The sequence below is a fragment of the Saccostrea echinata genome, unplaced genomic scaffold (assembly GCF_033153115.1).
Source record: "Saccostrea echinata isolate AGI-Se365-2 ecotype Australia unplaced genomic scaffold, CSIRO_AGI_Sech_v1 ptg000029l, whole genome shotgun sequence".
NCBI lineage: Eukaryota > Metazoa > Mollusca > Bivalvia > Ostreida > Ostreidae > Saccostrea > Saccostrea echinata.
Genome location: NW_026889778.1, coordinates 651546 through 668473, shown reverse-complemented (window position 1 = coordinate 668473; position 16928 = coordinate 651546). Strand labels below are relative to the sequence as shown.

At 33.8% G+C, this 16928-nt stretch overlaps 2 protein-coding genes across 2 annotated transcripts in view; both read right to left on the bottom strand.

The window, feature by feature from the left end:
* The window catches only part of LOC133195432 (uncharacterized), a 466395-nt gene that overhangs the window by 7428 nt on the left and 442039 nt on the right, over positions 1–16928 (bottom strand). The window lies entirely within an intron of this gene.
* Positions 1722–16836, bottom strand: LOC133194340 (NEDD8-activating enzyme E1 catalytic subunit-like). The gene is made up of 16 exons (XM_061330317.1): positions 16765–16836; positions 15184–15280; positions 14704–14784; positions 14306–14388; positions 13147–13227; positions 12507–12550; positions 12292–12356; positions 12024–12179; positions 9210–9312; positions 6057–6170; positions 5650–5703; positions 4920–4956; positions 4690–4771; positions 3689–3789; positions 3227–3345; positions 1722–2096 (listed from the first exon to the last, which is right to left on the bottom strand). The coding sequence occupies exons 2-16, from the start codon at positions 15271–15273 to the stop codon at positions 1999–2001; spliced, it is 1308 nt and encodes a 435-aa protein (XP_061186301.1). The 5' UTR covers positions 15274–15280; positions 16765–16836; the 3' UTR covers positions 1722–1998.

The following is a 16928-nucleotide window of genomic DNA, read 5'->3' as shown; positions in this document are numbered from 1 at the left end:
CATTAATATTACACGTGTTATTAATATTACACGTGTTATTAATATTACACGTGCAAATGTAACTCGACTTCGCTGCATGAATAACATTGTATTAAAAAAGGGGGACACAATCAAAATACTTTTTGACAACAGAAAAAAATATTTAGAGGTATACAGGTATATAATTATTTAACTGATTTAACTTATTTGGCTTGTTTAAATGATTGGCATATTTTTAGGAAAAGAAAAATTAAACGAAATTCAATGGAACTTTCAAACATCTCGTTTACACACTGCCAAGAAATGTACTATGCCATTATACATATAGGAGCGGGGGTGGGGTGGGAGGGGTTATCATTATGTGAACTCAGTACTCAGTCAATTTAAGCTCCAAACACTTAAATTTTTTGGACTCTGAGAAAATCTTATCATGTAAAGATGTTACAATGAATCTACCTCGTTCATTTTCAGCATATGGTGTACCAATACCTGTCATATGGTGTACCAGTACCTGTCATATGGTGTACCAGTACCTGTCATATGGTGTACCAGTATCTGTCATATGGTGTACCAGTGCCTGTCATATGATGTATCAGTATCTGTCATATGGTGTACCAGTACCTGTCATATGGTGTACCAGTACCTGTCATATGGTGTACCTGTACCTGTCATATGGTTATCAAGGGAAAAAATGTTCAAAGATAAAGAAGCATTTCTAAACAGAAATCACTTTTGTTTACTTTCATTGGGAAAATAAACGCGAATGGTGTTTTTGTGGTCCAATATAATCTTGAGAATTGTAATTAAAATTGTGTCTATTATAGTAGATATCTGTTTATTCTATTTTACGTCAAAGAGCAGATCACTCTAACCGCATAAAACTACCATGGAATTAGCCGTCACTGTGTTTAGATCCCCTTCCTCTTTCTGTGAAAGTCTCTTGAAATTTTAATTCAGTAATAAAGGATTTGTTTGTTTGTTTGTTGTTTAACGTCCCTCTCGAGAATTTTTCACTCATATGGAGACGCCACCACTTGCCGGTGGAGAGCTGCGAATTTTTTTCCTATGCTCGGCACTTGCGGCCAATGAGTGGTGAGGGATCTTTATCGTGCCAGCACGTACTGCGACACGGGACCTCGGTTTATACGGTCTCATCCGAAGGTCCATTCTACACGTCCCACAGTGGGATTCGAACCCGCGACGTAAGGATCAACTCCTTACTACGCGACTCTAGAGCAGACGCTCTAACCACTGCGCCACGCGGGCGACCAGTAATAAAGGAGGAGTTGCAGATAAGATTAAGAGATGGGTACCACCAATATTAGAAAAAGCATGTCAGTGTCCATGTTTTTGATATGGAGAACCTATCGTAACGTAAAATAGGAGACGCACAATGATACAATTCAATAAAGATTCTGTGAAAGTTTCATTAAATTGCATTCAGTGCTGTAAGAGGAGGTGTAGATAAGGGATGGCTACACAATACCCCCAAGTGTAACGGACGGACACCCCCATCACTATATACCCCCACTTTTCAGGCGGTGGGGAAGGGGGGGGGGGATAAAAACAATTTAACATAATAAAAGTCTTCATCATGGTAGGTTGAGGTAGGCTGATTTGAAGATCAACGGGACATAACTCTAATTTTTGCATGTTCTTTCAGTAAAATTTTGAACATTGAAATTGAAAATTCCTTGCGTTAAAACAAATCAGACTGAACACAGAAATATACATGTAGTTATACATACTTCTTCATCAGTTTCTTCTATACAAACACAATTAACAAAACATACAATACACGTACAAAGCAGCAATAAACAAAATAAATAATTAGTAAATAAGCCAGTCTATTGAGATGTATCTATTCTAGGTACACCATGTATTTGTAGATTTAGTCCCAGTGTTGTGTCTTGAGTTATTTCCTCAAATGGATGAATCACTAGGACTACTCTACCTTCACTTTAACACAGTCAGGTGCTATGTCACATGATCATGACAGTAGAGAGTCACGTGATTTTCTTACTCCATGTTTGACCCTAATTGTAGTTTGAAGGTCAAAGATGCTGGCGTTGTGGGGTCAGCTACATATAACTCCTGGCCATCTGATAGTCCCAATTCTAAATGAAAGTAGAGTAGAAAAATTATAATTAAGATCTTCATAGAAGAGGTGCTGTTGATACTACCACAATCTTCACAGAACTAGAACCATTTAAAAAGAACAAATAAAATGCTTACCCTTAGATAGTTGATTTCAAAATTAAAATTTATATCACAAGCATTTATTGATGAAAAAAAACACACTAATGGAGCAATCTCAACTCAAGATTTTTCTTAATTTAAAACAAGCATATCTTAAAAAGATAAGTGAGCGCTGTAGCCATCAATGGCATGACTCATTAACTGTGCTTTAAGCATTCTGTAGTTTACTGTAATTTCAATTTTCAGGTGACAGATAAGAGATTATAGAACCAATAAGCACCTATTTTCAGTATTCCAGTCCAGTACTATATTTTGTAGCAATTGCATCTTCTCGGGCCTTTTCGGCAAGCTCAGAAAACATATCTGAGCTTGAGGGAAAGATCCAGAAAGGTAGTCAAGAAAAGATAGGTATTTATTATAATTTTAGAAATAACTGATCTCTATAGTCTTGGCATTATAAGACCTGAGTTACTGTTATTTTGTACATTAATGTACGGGTTAGAGAACAAAACATAAAATTTCAGATCATACGTATTTTCAGATAATAAAACAAAATTGTCATGGTACAGTTTATCTACAGTTGTATTCCCAGAATGCCCTACCGTGAAGTCGAGTATGCGTATCCCAGCTAAAAAGGCTAACATATTTGCTAGCGCACGAGAGTGCTAGCAAAAATGTTCCATTTGCCTTCCACTGAGACTTTACCCTAGTCAACTACTGTAAACATATTACACTTGGTTGTGTATTTTATTTCTTATCTTTTGCAGCTTCTACTACAACAAAAGTCTTGTTTAAGTCTACATTATCAATAAACACTATATATACATTCAAAAATGTGCTATATAAAATCAACTCTATCTTGTTGAAAAAGCTTTTCCTTCAAGCTATTGTTCTTATAACCCTTATTCAATGTCTGACATGAACCCCTCACTTACATGTATCAATGAGATGAGCATCCTATTCTTACCTTTAAGTGATTTCTTGAGGTTGTCTTTAGTCCGTTGTTCTATAGATTTAACTGTCTGCATGAACAGAGTTTTGTTTTTACCTTTAAGTGTTTTCTTGAGGTTGTCCTTTGTCCGTTGTTCTATAGATTTGACAGTCTGCATGTACAGAGTTTTGTTTTTACCATCCACTGAAGTAGTGATACCTGGGGACTTCATTTGACTGTTAGAATAAAAAAACATCAGGATATCAGAGAGAAAACAAGCAATGTTTTTCTAAATATGATGCATTGTATTTGATAAATGCATTGATTGATAATTTGATAAATCAATGACACGGGTTGTAGCAAAAATGATTATTCAAAAATTTAAGGAACAGCCATATGTTTGTCCCTCTGTGGGAATTACCTGGAAAGCTGTTTTCTTTGACTTCAGCCTATGGCCTTGGGTAACAATTCCAAGGCCTTGACTTCCCTACTACCTTTTGACTTAGTTTAACCGTTTTTGTTTTAGTCCTGATATAAAGATATAGCCTTTACAACAATAACTACCAGCCGTGTACTTACTACGTAGCACTTTCTATAAGATATGTTATAACGTCTTGGAGTTTATCGTTCTCTGAGAATGTTAAAACTTGAGGTATATTGCTGCAAGCCACACAGTCTTCCTGTAAAAAGAAAACAGTTTTCTTATTAATATTAGTCTTTAAAAAACTGTAGCTTTATTCAACATGTAATGCTTTATCCAAAACTTTTGGTCAAAACTATTTTTGACACAGTCCCTTAATTCAAAAGTTTTATAGATTTTGACACTCTTCTGTTTAAGAGTTTGACAGTTTATGTATTTTTAAAGAATAGAGAGAAGAAATGTAAGTTAAAAAATAGAATACAGAGAGTAAAGCATATTACATCTATCTTATTATTTGGAATATTTATTATATGTTAAAGTAAATGATTTAATGTAGAAAAAAGACCTTCAATGCATCATTCATTATTAAGTCAAAAAATCAGTCAGCCTGGGGGTGCTTTCAAGAGGTTGTTTCATCATTTTTTTTTTTTTACAAAAACAAAATTGTGTGAGATAAATAAACATCTACCATATCAATTATTAATGCTGTATTTCACATGATGGGGCATACAACAATGCAATATCATTTCAAATGTTAGTCTAGAGGAAACAACAGTGCCTGTGTCAGGTGTTTGAAGATGAAACAGGTGCTCAATGATACATGTGTGCAGGTGCTAGATGATATATGTGTACAGGTGCTTGATGATACATGTCTACAGGTGCTAGATGATACATGTGTACAGGTGCTCGATGATACATGTGTACAGGTGCTCGATGATACATGTGTACAGGTGCTAGATGATACTTGTGTACAGGTGCTAGATGATATATGTGTACAGGTGCTAGATGATACATGTGTACAGTTTCTAAATGATACATGTGTACAGGTGCTAGATGATACTTGTGTACAGGTGCTCGATGATACATGACATGTACAGCCTTGGGAAGGATTGCCAAAGATTGTATGAATACTTACCATTGTATGAGTATGAATACCTACCTTTTTTAAAGCTTCAAATGTGTAAGTATAGATGCCCGCCGTGTCGTTAAAGTTCATGTAATTATTTAACGGCAAACAGCAACTGAGAGAATCAGAAAAAGGAAAAATTTGATACTTCTAAAAACAATTAAGACACAAAAATTTTCAAAATAAACAAATATTTTTTCATTTTACACATTTATACTTTCAAAGTTTAAGAAATAATCAAATGGGAATCACATTGTTTTTACCTTGTTGCTATTTTAAAAACTTCTGTTGCACAAGCAGCTGAAATTGATGGAAAGAAATTAAGTTATTTTACTGAAAAATCAGATACATGTCAATAATACAAAATAATTAGAAAAAGTACCAGAAAAAATGATCTTTTTTTATTTTCACCATGATCTGAGAAATATGAAATCAATTATTAAATGTTTATCACTGAAGCAAACCTTTTTTTTGAATTACTGTTTATTGATTGTATAAAAATCTGACAGAATTAAAATTGTGACAATACTCCTCTATAAAGAATATAAAGTTCATGATAATCCAAAAATAAACAAATAATCCAAATAATCCATAAATAAACAAATAATCCATATATAAACAAATAATCCATAAATAAACAAATGATCCATAAATAAACAAAAAATCCATAAATAAACAAATAGTTCATAAATAAACAAATAATCCAAAAATAAACAAATTATCCATAAATAAACAAATAATCAATAAATAAATAAAAAAAATCCATAAATAAACAAATAACCCATATATAAACAAATAATCCATAAATAAACAAATAATCCATAAATAAACAAATAATCCATAAATAAACAAATAATCCATAAATAAACAAAAAATCCTTAAATAAACAAATAATCCATAAATAAACAAATAGCCAATGTCTCCATAAAGTTGAAACCTCATACATTACAGATACGCAGTTACTTATTGAATGAATGACATAATTGTACAGACCTGCTATTATAGCGTTGGTTGAGGCCACAGCAGGGATAATTCTTTTGACCACACCTGTGAGAGATAATGTCAGTCAATCAGTCTTACTTTACAGTGCATGTGGAAGAATTTTATAATTTCATTCAAAATTATTACACTACTATTTAACTCCCTTTAGGTTATATTCATTCAGTGTTTTCCCCAGAAAATTTTAATGCATGGGGGAAATTTTGCTGAATTGACGGCGCGCAGCCTGTCTCTGTTGAGTTACTTGTGTTGTATCTACATTTATATTTAAATTACATTATGAATGCATTATTAATTTTTTTTTTTTACTTTAAATGATAAATATATTTTGAATAAAGTGTCAATTTAACAAAAAAAAAATTAATGCCATTGGCTCACTCTATAGATTTTTCTACACTCACCCTGTGTCAATCTGTAGTTAACTCCCTTTATGTTGTACTCATTGGCTCGCTCTATAGATTTTTCTAAGATCCATTTGATGTGATGGGGGTCATCTCCATCAATAATTACACCACCTCAGAAAAATTAATAGGAAGTTGGAGTTACGGGTAAGTAGGAATAGATAATCCGAGTCTGTGATGATAAAGTACTCTTTGACAAAAGAGAAATAAACAAAGGTAAGCAGCAATACAACAGATTCCTAAATATACCCCAGGAATTAAAAACCATGGAACTTTGCGAGAAGCACCACTTGCAAATTAAATTTACTTGCTTTTAATTTTTTTGGTGCTGAAATCTATATAAAATCTCTTGGTCATAGTCCACGATTCACTGTTTTTGCGACTTCTAAGAGCCATTTTGCAATTTGAAGTATACTGTCTCATATCATTAGTCCCCTACCAGTGGAAACCAGAGGGCACTATAAGTGTCCTCCTCGTCTGTCTGTCAGCCAGTGTCAGTCTGTCAGCCAGTGTCAGTCTGTCTGTCCATGCTGTCAGTCTGTCAGCCAGTGTCAGTCAGTCTGTCAGCCAGTGTCTGTCTGTTTGTCAGCCAGTGTCTGTCTGTCAGCCAGTGTCAGTCTGCTTGTCAGTCAATATCAGTCTGCTTGTCAGCCAATATCAGTCTGTCTGTCCATGCTGTCAGTCTGTCAGCCAGTGTCAGTCTGTCTGTCTGCCAGTGTCAGTCAGTCTGTCAGCCAGTGTCAGTCTGTCTGTCAGTCAGTCTGTCTGTCAGCCAGTGTCAGTCTGTCTGTCCATGCTGTCAGTCAGTCTGCCAGTGTCAGTCTGTCTGTCTGCCAGTGTCAGTCTGTCTGTCCATGCTGTCAGTCTGTCTGCCATTGTCAGTCTGTCTGTCTGCCATTGTCAGTCTGTCTGCCAGTGTCAGTCAGTCTGTCAGCCAGTGTCAGTCTGTCCATGCTGTCAGTCTGTCTGCCAGTGTCAGTCTGTCTGCCAGTGTCAGTCAGTCTGTCTGTCAGCCAGTGTCAGTCCGTCTGTCAGCCAGTGTCAGTCTGTTTGTCAGCTAGTGTCAGTCTGTCTGTCCATGCTGTCAGTCTGTCTGTCCCACTTGTTTTTTTTCTACATGTAAAATATTTGGGAGAAAAGAGGAAAATTTTCAGACCTAAATGCATTTTAAATGTATGATCACTTCTTCCTGGGTCCAGTTATGGGATATGAAAAGCACACTTTTTGTAAAGAGCTCTTTGTTCATAATAATCATGTTTACAGTTTGCTTGTTAAGGGATAACAAATTTAAATTTTTTTAAAGTTGCCTAATTCTGATGGTTTTAGTCCTATTCATCAGGATTTTGAGAAACAAGGACTTTCTCTGTGAAATTCACAATTTTTGTTCCCTTTTAACAATGGTTGCTATACTGAGAAGAAATTGGTTCAACCATTTCACAGAAGAACTGGGAATTCTTCAAAAATTCACATAAAATAGACATAACTGCAGAACAGCAAACAGGAATATACAGAAAAGGTCACCTAAGTGATGAATTTGATGATCAAATATTATATACAGTTGAACTTCCGTATCTCGAACATGGATATCTCGAATACCATGGATATGTCGAAGTCATTTTGAAGTCCTAACCATGCATTTCTTACGTATTTTACCTTGACATCTCGAACCCTCGGATATCTCTCAGTTTTTTTCTTGGTGCAATCTAGTTCAAGATAACGAAGTTTGACTGTACTTTTCTTTTGTTCGATCAACTTCTTCAATCACTTACAGTAATAAATTCTATTGCTGTTTGTGACACATCTACATGTATAGTTCTGTTGACATACGTGACTAACTTCAGATCTTAAAATTCATAATCAAGTTGGTCTAGTGGCTACAAAAATTCTGCTGATATATTTTGTAAACCATGTATACATTATTTCTGTTTTTACTAGGGATGTCAAAATATTTATTTTCCTTAGTCGATTATTCAGCTGCATTATTCGAACGATAGTCGAATATTCGGAACAATGTCTGAAAATAAAATTTTATTCTAAACTTCACGGGTACATGACGTATTTGTAACTTAAAAACCCTTTTACATAAATCTATTTAAAAGGTAACCTCAAAATTAATCAAACGTAACGTGTGGATAGCATGATTATATGAAATAAATTTAGACACCTTATTCTCCAAGATTGTATAATTTCCCCATCAATCGAATTCATAGATCGGTCTAAACAGTCAATTTATTTTTTAGGAAGCATTATTTAAAAATTGCCAGCCGATATTTAAAAATTTTTTTTTTAGTTTATTATGAAATAAATAAAAATCAGGTGCTCGTGATATTGTTAAACAGTTAGATACTAGCTTATTCAGTTGATTGCCCCAGCTATCAAATGTCCTTAAAGTGTAAGCGGATTGTTTTAATGATTATAGAAGTGTCAAAACTTGTCACAGTTATAGTGTTCCTTGGATTTGAGCAATCCTAAAATAACAAAATATAATTGATACAGGGTATAAGATCAAGCCCAATTAATAGTTTTCCAAACAAAGTCCAGTAATTTGATGGGTAATTTATTACAAAAACAACACAAGCAGTATCTGACATATAATTCCCGCGGTAGTAAAGCACTTACATTTACTGTACTTTCTCTAAGTACATGGAAAGTCAATCGTTTTTTGTTGAGGAAAATTTTCGACTGTCTCTGAGGAAAGACGGTTTCTCAAATTTAAGATGAGAATTCCATCTCATTATATCACTCTTTTGTTGCATTTATTTAATAATAATAATATTTGAATGTCGTTTCATTATTCGATCGTCGGTCCATTCGACTGATAGTCGAATAGTCGACTATTCGTTGACATCCCTAGTTTTTACATTTATACAGCCATGTACAATAATACCCCTGTTCCTGGAGATCATCAAATTTTCCGGACATCTTTCTTCCACAAGAAAATTATTTGGTATTTATAAGCAAGACAAAATTTTCACAAATTCTTGTTATTGTATCATAAATAATAATCTTTAAAAATGAAAATATGCCCAAGAATGAAATTTTTGAGAGCAGAAATTATGCGAAAAAAAAAGTTCTTGTGAATAAAGTGATTTTCAGTACTTCTAAGCATATATACTTCACTAATTCTACTTTCATAATATAAGTGATACCTACTTCCAAAAGGTTCTTCTTTAGGCCACAGTAGAATTCTGACGTACTCTATACAGTGCTCTGGTAGCCTCGGGGTGTGGGCAATTGTACACAGAGGAAAATTTACCTAAAAAAGAAAACAGAAAAATAAGCATTATTTCGTAAGTTAGTTCTTTTTTAGCACAATTTAACCCATAGTTTGGAGTTCCTGTGGTGGTGACATACATAAACTCATACCACATAAAATTGTCAAAAAAAGACATAACACGGCTCAAACTGGTGACTAATTTAATCGCCATGGTGCCTAAAATTTTTGATTGGTGCCTAAAATTTTGTATATTAGCAACACAAAAAGTCCAGACTGTTGGTGAAATTGCCCTTAATAAATATCTTCCAAGTCTTTCTCAGAAGTGGGATACAAAGAGATTTAAAGGTAAGTTCCTTTATATCTGGAATAATTCAGTTTCTTTTTTTAGATTGATACAGAGATTCAATGCATGCAATTGTGTCTCAATTTTCATGCAAATATCAAAACAAATTACTCAAACTCAATGAGAATGAGATCAAATTATCAGCAATACATATTTTCGAGAAGAACTTAGAGCACCATAAACTAAAGCATCTTAAGACTCCTAGCCAGGTGACATGTGCTTCAGGAATGAGATATACATAACACCACTTTTGTGACTCCAACTTGCCAAAAATCATACACCATGTTGAAAAAATGTTCTGCCTCAAACTATACGTGTTGTTTTTTTTCTTCAAAAATAACCAAAATATTTGACTCTGAGGTCACAGATCAAGCTCACTAGACTCATTTATCATGATCGTAATACACCAACAAGTCAAGTTATATATGGTAAGAAATAAAAAAAAATCTTCAAGACATACTTCTTTCCTCTCCCCCTTAAGTATTCTTGATTTGACTATTTTAAAATCATTAATGAGTCATGACACACCATCATATGATACTACACTCACATTTATGATATCAAGCCTGGCTTAAATCAAGAAAGATAAACACATTATATGGCACATTTATGATATATCAAGCCTGGCTTGAATCAAGAAAGATAAACAAATTATATGGTACTACATATGGTACTGTGTGGGCCAGTCATGCTAATGTACATAACTGTACTGTACTGATACATCTACAAACAAAATATCACAAGTCCACTAAAATAGCAGGACCATAAGGGAAAGAAGAGGTCAAAGGTCATATGTGGGTTATTGGTACAAGACATGATCATGTGATGATATCAATGTTCATTCCTCTTTTAAGGCAAGATTAAAGATAAAATAAAAGCTACAAGCTGAATTAACCAAATTCTTTGAGGACAATAAAAAAATTTCAGGCAGAATAACAAAAACATGTCCATTCATTCAACAAGAGACATGGCTAAAGTTTTACATAACTGTCTCTAGACATTATTAAATCAATTTGGCAACCAAGATCCACAGATAAAAAAATCTGAAATGCACAAAATACAATAAACAACAAGTTTTCTACCCATGCAATTGAGATAAATGAAGAGGTGGTCAACAAAGGCTCATTACAGACAGACAGACATTCACTGACAAACAGAACATTACCAATCCCTGTCATTTAATGAAAGAAAAAAAAAGAAACTTAATGAATAAAGAGCTTCATCTAGAAATCAATGAATTCAGAGGCAGAACTTAATCCTGGAAACTAGAAAGCACTAAGGGCCACATGTACCTCCATCAACGTGAAGATCTGGGACTAATTTTTATTTCCATTTCTGTGTAGTATGGAATTTTAGTGGCCAGTGACGTTTACACTCACAAATCAAACAGAAAAATTATGAGGTATGCTGTACATTTTACATCAGAATTAAGTGTAAGCGTTGAAAAGGTGATAATTTCACAGACCTAAGTTAGTGCATGTAACATATTCAATTTGCAAAAAATTGGAAGTCCAGCCTATCCATGAATTTGTCATGTTCTCTGACATAACTGATCCATGAACAATTTTATTATAATCCAGTAAAAATAAAATCTGCAGAGAGACAGATATAGAAACTCTCTTGATGAAGGTATTTTTGCAACCAAAAAAAATCACACCAATACATATATGTTTTATACTGTAGATCACTATATTTTTGCGACACCTTATTTTCGCGAGACAGCTATCTGCTATTTATAAGTGAGATAAAATTTTCGCAAGTTGTTATGATTTTTTGCATATAATCCATAAAAATACAAAAATATGTGGGAATAAAATTTTCGTGAGCAGGCAGACTCGCGTAATTATGCAAAAATTAATTTCTCACGAATAAAAAGTGATTTACAGTATTAAGATAAGTAGACTAAGAAAAGAGCAAATACAAGAACTCTGTGAATCTATAGAAACTTATAGTTAAGGCAAATAAAATTGAAATTACAATTCTCGGGCCTGGGTAGCAACAGAAATTATGGTTACAGTGTCTGGCAGATTCGATTGCCGGTGGCCAGATGGGCGTCCATTTTGAGGTAGATCTATTTAAATTTTTATCATGTTTTCAATAAAGTTGGTAATGCGGAAACCAACCCAGGAAAGAAATTCTGCCATTGTTTTTTCAACTACTGAAAACTACCCAGTACAAGTGTATTATGAGAATTATTTTCTGGTAACTGTTAATCAATAACTGTAGAGATTCATGACCTGACAATGGTGGCTGATACATGTAGCTGTTAATGAATGTTCACAGATTAGGTATACAGAAAATATCCTGATAGCTGTTTATCAGTTATTGTAGCTAAAGATTATAGAGATTATTCTGATAGAAGTTTTCTATTCCCTGTACAGGTATTTCTAATCAAGTCATCCTTTACCTGAGGAGGGTAAAGATCGAGTGTACAATCCACACAGGCCGTCATTCCAGGGAGGATAACTCTAGCATTCCCCTTAAACCCCTCTGTTCCCCCGTCTACCATAGGGACGATTGAGCCGGGGTCCAGTTCCCCGTCATCATACTGTAGCAGACTGATCTACAACAAAATGTTAGCGTTGCTCATTTCATAACAATTATCTTATTTAAAACAAAATTCAGCAATGTTAACCTCATCACATTATAATCTGCTGACATTTATATCTAGTTACCAGCATTCCATTGATCCATCGCCGGGCTACAATGGAATCCAATCCACACACCACGATGTGGAATTCTACAAAATTATAAAAATATAAGCTCTCACTTGTCGTAGTAAAGCCATAATTGTATGAAGTTCACTCTTTTTACAAGCAGTAAATTTTATAAAATGGAAATATGAAATGTATGTCACAATAAAAAGCTTTTAAAAACAATCTCTACTTACGCCTGTAAAAAGATTCATCAAAATCCTGGATTTTACAGTAATGGCTTTTGAGAGTTAAAGAAACAATAAATTATCGTAAACATCTACTGCAGTGCAAACTTAAAATAAAACAGTCCTGACATTGATAGATGATGTAAAATCACAAGTTTCAGATGCAAACAGAATACCGACAAAATCTTAATATAAAGGGAGGAAAAACTGTAGTTTTGCCTCAAGGACACAGCATAAACTCACTTTGATTTGATGGATATATAGCAGTTAAATAGTAGATTAAACTTTCTTTATTAAAATTAACACTGTTCACACTTCGTTTTGGTAATGCAACTTACAAGGGACGTCATGTGACGTTAGAGTCTAGATGTACTAAATGCCACGTGTGGTTTGAAGAGCCCGATCTAAATAAAACTGAATATAGGTATCTGCTCTCGCCCCAACGGTCGCACCATCAACATTTTATAAAGGGATGAATAACTGTAGTTTTGCTTCAAGGACCCAGCATAACTTTACACTTCACTTGTTTACACGTTTCTATGGATACGGCGTAACTTTACACCCCATCACTTAATTGTTTACTTGTTTCTAAGGTTACCAAGTAACTTTACACCCCATCACTTAATTTTTTACTTGTTTCTATGGATACGGCGTAACTTTACATCCTGTAACCCTGTTGTTTACAAACTCTGCAGCCACTTCAGCTTTAGGTCTTCCTACATCTTTAGCTCTGAATCAAAATAAATCAGAGAATACATAAAATTACTGCATGAGAACTTTATTTTTGCATACTTACTTGAGACTCTCTGCTCAGAAAACTTTCTTTTGTCATAATAAATAGTAATAACAGATATTTCCATTATTTTCTTCTTGCTTATGAATACCATATAACTATCTCATGAATTTGGTGATGTACAGTTATTAAGATACATGTATATTGGACTATATCCACAACAACTAAAGATCTGACAAGAATAAGGCCTAGATAAATAAATTATGTTTCCGGTTCCCCGACCGAACCTAAATTATACGAGCCGACCCTGAAAAATTTATCCACTGATATCTTTCCGGAAGTAAACAATTCCATTTTCACTATTAGAAATCCTAATCTGGATCTAGGAGTGAAACAGTTCACTGCGGTATCAATTCACCACGGTATTTTTTCTCGGTTTTATACACGGTACAAAATCTTAAATTTTCGGTTCAGTTCATTTTTTAGTCGGGATCGTTATACAGTCGGGTTTGGCATCAGGTAAAACGTGTTACTCAGTAAAGGTAAGTATAGAAAACGTAAATGTTTGAGGACTGATAGTTTGTAAAATAATTTTTGACAGTCAAAACATTTTGATCAATTTCTTCTAGTCAATTTGCAAATAAAATTCATAAATTAAGTGACTAGATTTAGTAAAAGAAAGCATAAAACAACGTTGAATTTGTTTCCTTCTACCAAAATGTATCATATCGAAAATAACCATACCGAGACAAAATTATACAATACGTATCAAACCGTGAAGGAGGTGTATCATTTCACCCCTATATGGATCACTTCTATGTTTGAGAAAATGGACATCTTATACACATTAAACAGAAATGCCATTAGTAAACCACCCTTTGGGGAAAAAGAAATGAACTCTTTGTTTTTCTCATTTTGTTTATTGTCAAAGTTGAATTTTAACTAATAAAATGTTAAAATAAAATAAAATGTTTTCCCTACCTACCTACCCTATTTTTTCTCGGGTTGGAATAGGAAACACAATAATTATTTACCTTGGCCTAAGCTACTTGAAGATCTTACAAGAATCAGTTACCTGAAGAGAAACTGTCTATTAAGATTGGAGACATCAATGGTGTCCATGTCTATCACATCAATGTTCTGAAACCCAAGTAGTGCCTAAAGAGAATAAAAAAAAATTCTTAGGAACATGATCTTTATTAAAGCCTAATGGTTCAGCAATCTTTTCTAAATCTGCTGGTTCAAAACTTGGAATCATATTTCAATATACCAGAAAAGAGAATAAGTTACTGTTATATGTACATCATTTTGATGGAAATTTCAATCTGGAAATCAGCAGTCCAATTATTGCTGATGAGAACACAGTGTGTGCTAGACTGATTCAAGGTGATGTCAAATTATTAGTGTACTAGTTGATAATTCAAAATCTAATTTATAATGCTGAAAAATCTTCATTTTAATTTTCATACTCACTAAATCTTTAAGGAGTTCACAGCCAAGGCCTCCAGAACCAATCACTAGAATTTTACAGGTCTCCTGGAGAAACTTCAACGTCTAAAAATAGTAACAAACAAGTAAACATCAATGTCTTATAATCAAGGAACAAACACTAGAATTTTACATGTTTCCTGTAGAAACTTCAATGTCTAAAAATAATAACAAATGAGTAAACATCAAAGTCTTATAATCCAGGAACAGTTACCCAAATGCTATGTTTCCTGCACATGCTGTAGAAACTACTAACAAGAAAACATCAAAGTTTTATGGCTGAGCTGGATGAAGCAATCTTATAAAACAGTTCTAAAAATATCAAGTTTATCAATCTGATCACAGAACAATGATGTCCTATATATTATCATGCTTCATTACCTCTGTACTAGGCTTGAAGTCTGGGTGTTATGTGTGACTACCTCTGAACTGGGCTCAAAGTCTGGGTGTTATATGTGTGATTACCTCTGTACTGGGCTCAAAGTCTGGGTGGGCAAATGGGCCTGTCCTCTCTAGCATCTTCTGAATGTGGCTCCATCTACCCGGCCAATCCATTCTATCACTGAATAAAAAAAAAAGAGAGGTAAACATAACAAAATTTATCATAATTGTGATTAGGAAACACTGTTTATCAAATCATAAGTAAGAATCATCATTTTCAATGCAGAGCCCTGTATAAACTTTCATATAGGGAACTGGAGGATTTGGAATATGCAAACTGATCAAACAGATGTTATTGGCCAAGATCCCTGAATTATAAATGAGATTACCAAATTTCTTGTGAACATGGATAATGGCGAAAATAACACATTTAAACAAGATTTTGCTCCTTATTAAAAGTTAAGGGAAACTAATAATAATGATGTAAAAATCCTGACAATAAATGTAGACTGATCAATTTAATTTTTTTTTTATCATTAAATGATCATTTTGCTTAAGATTGAAATCATAGCATCACAATCTATTCAACAAGTCCAAAATCTTTAACAAAGTCATGAAAGCACTACCAAGTAATTAGTAGTAGTTTTATAGTAGTTTTGACATGTTTTATAGTAGTTTTGACATGTATTTTTAACTGCCACTGCACCATATCAATCATAGCAGCAAAGATGAAACGGTTGTATATGAAAACTGGTACTACTGTGTTCCAAGAATTCAACACTATGTTGAATGAATTAAAAAATCTTACTACATGTATAAGTACCACAAGTTATTTAATTCAATTTCAGGCACCCCACTTAAAAACTTGTATTTTATCAATTCATTAATCATTAACATGATTAACCTACTTTAACATAGCATTGTTTGCTTCTACAGACTCTTTCTTTTCAAATAAATCTTTCCAGATGTTAAAGTGTAGGATAAACCCAGAGATTTCAGAATGAAAAGTTCAGAAGTCTCTAGTTTTATCCTACATTATAACCCTTACTAGAAGTCAATGTATCCTAGATGTAAAATCTTAAAATGTTGTGAGGTAAATTTTGAGAAATAAATGAGTGGTTTACAATAAAGAGGCTCGACTCCAGAGAGTATAAGTCTGGCGCAGTTTCTGATCTCTCTAGACTTTCCATGTAATTCCGGGACGCCTCTACATTTTACATAGTCAGAAATTGTCACTTCTGTTGCTTTCCGTTTCTGTGCTAGGTATCGAGGACGTATTGGTTTACTGCATGTTTTATATGGCTAGTTCAAATTGGCAAACAATTGGAGGGCGTTATTCAATCCTTTCTGAAGCTAGATTTCACCCAATACCAGTAGGAAAAGTGTATATATTGATTAAAATCAAGTGTAAACCGAGGGACACCCCCTGAAAGCCAAGATGGCAAGTTGGAAACTGTCATACCTTTACTCTTTTTATATACAGTAAATTTGATATTTTTTTAAACGTGCTAATTTTAGCGAGTTTTTATTTTCATGAGTGTATTCAGACAAACCTACACCTACACCTTCCTGAAACCAAGTGCCTGTGAGACGAGCCCCTTTGCTTTACATTTCCAACAACAAAGCGAATTGTAATGAAATTTTTGACATAAAAAGTCCACTTGCCTAATCAGGCAAGTATATTCCTATTTGCACTTGTCAAAATGTGCAGTTTACTTCTTTCAAGCAATCTTTATTTTATGTGTCAATGTCATTTTGATGCTTGAATCCATTGATATTCGCTTCATTATCTTAAGCGCACGTGAAAACAAGACTTGCTTATATCAAAT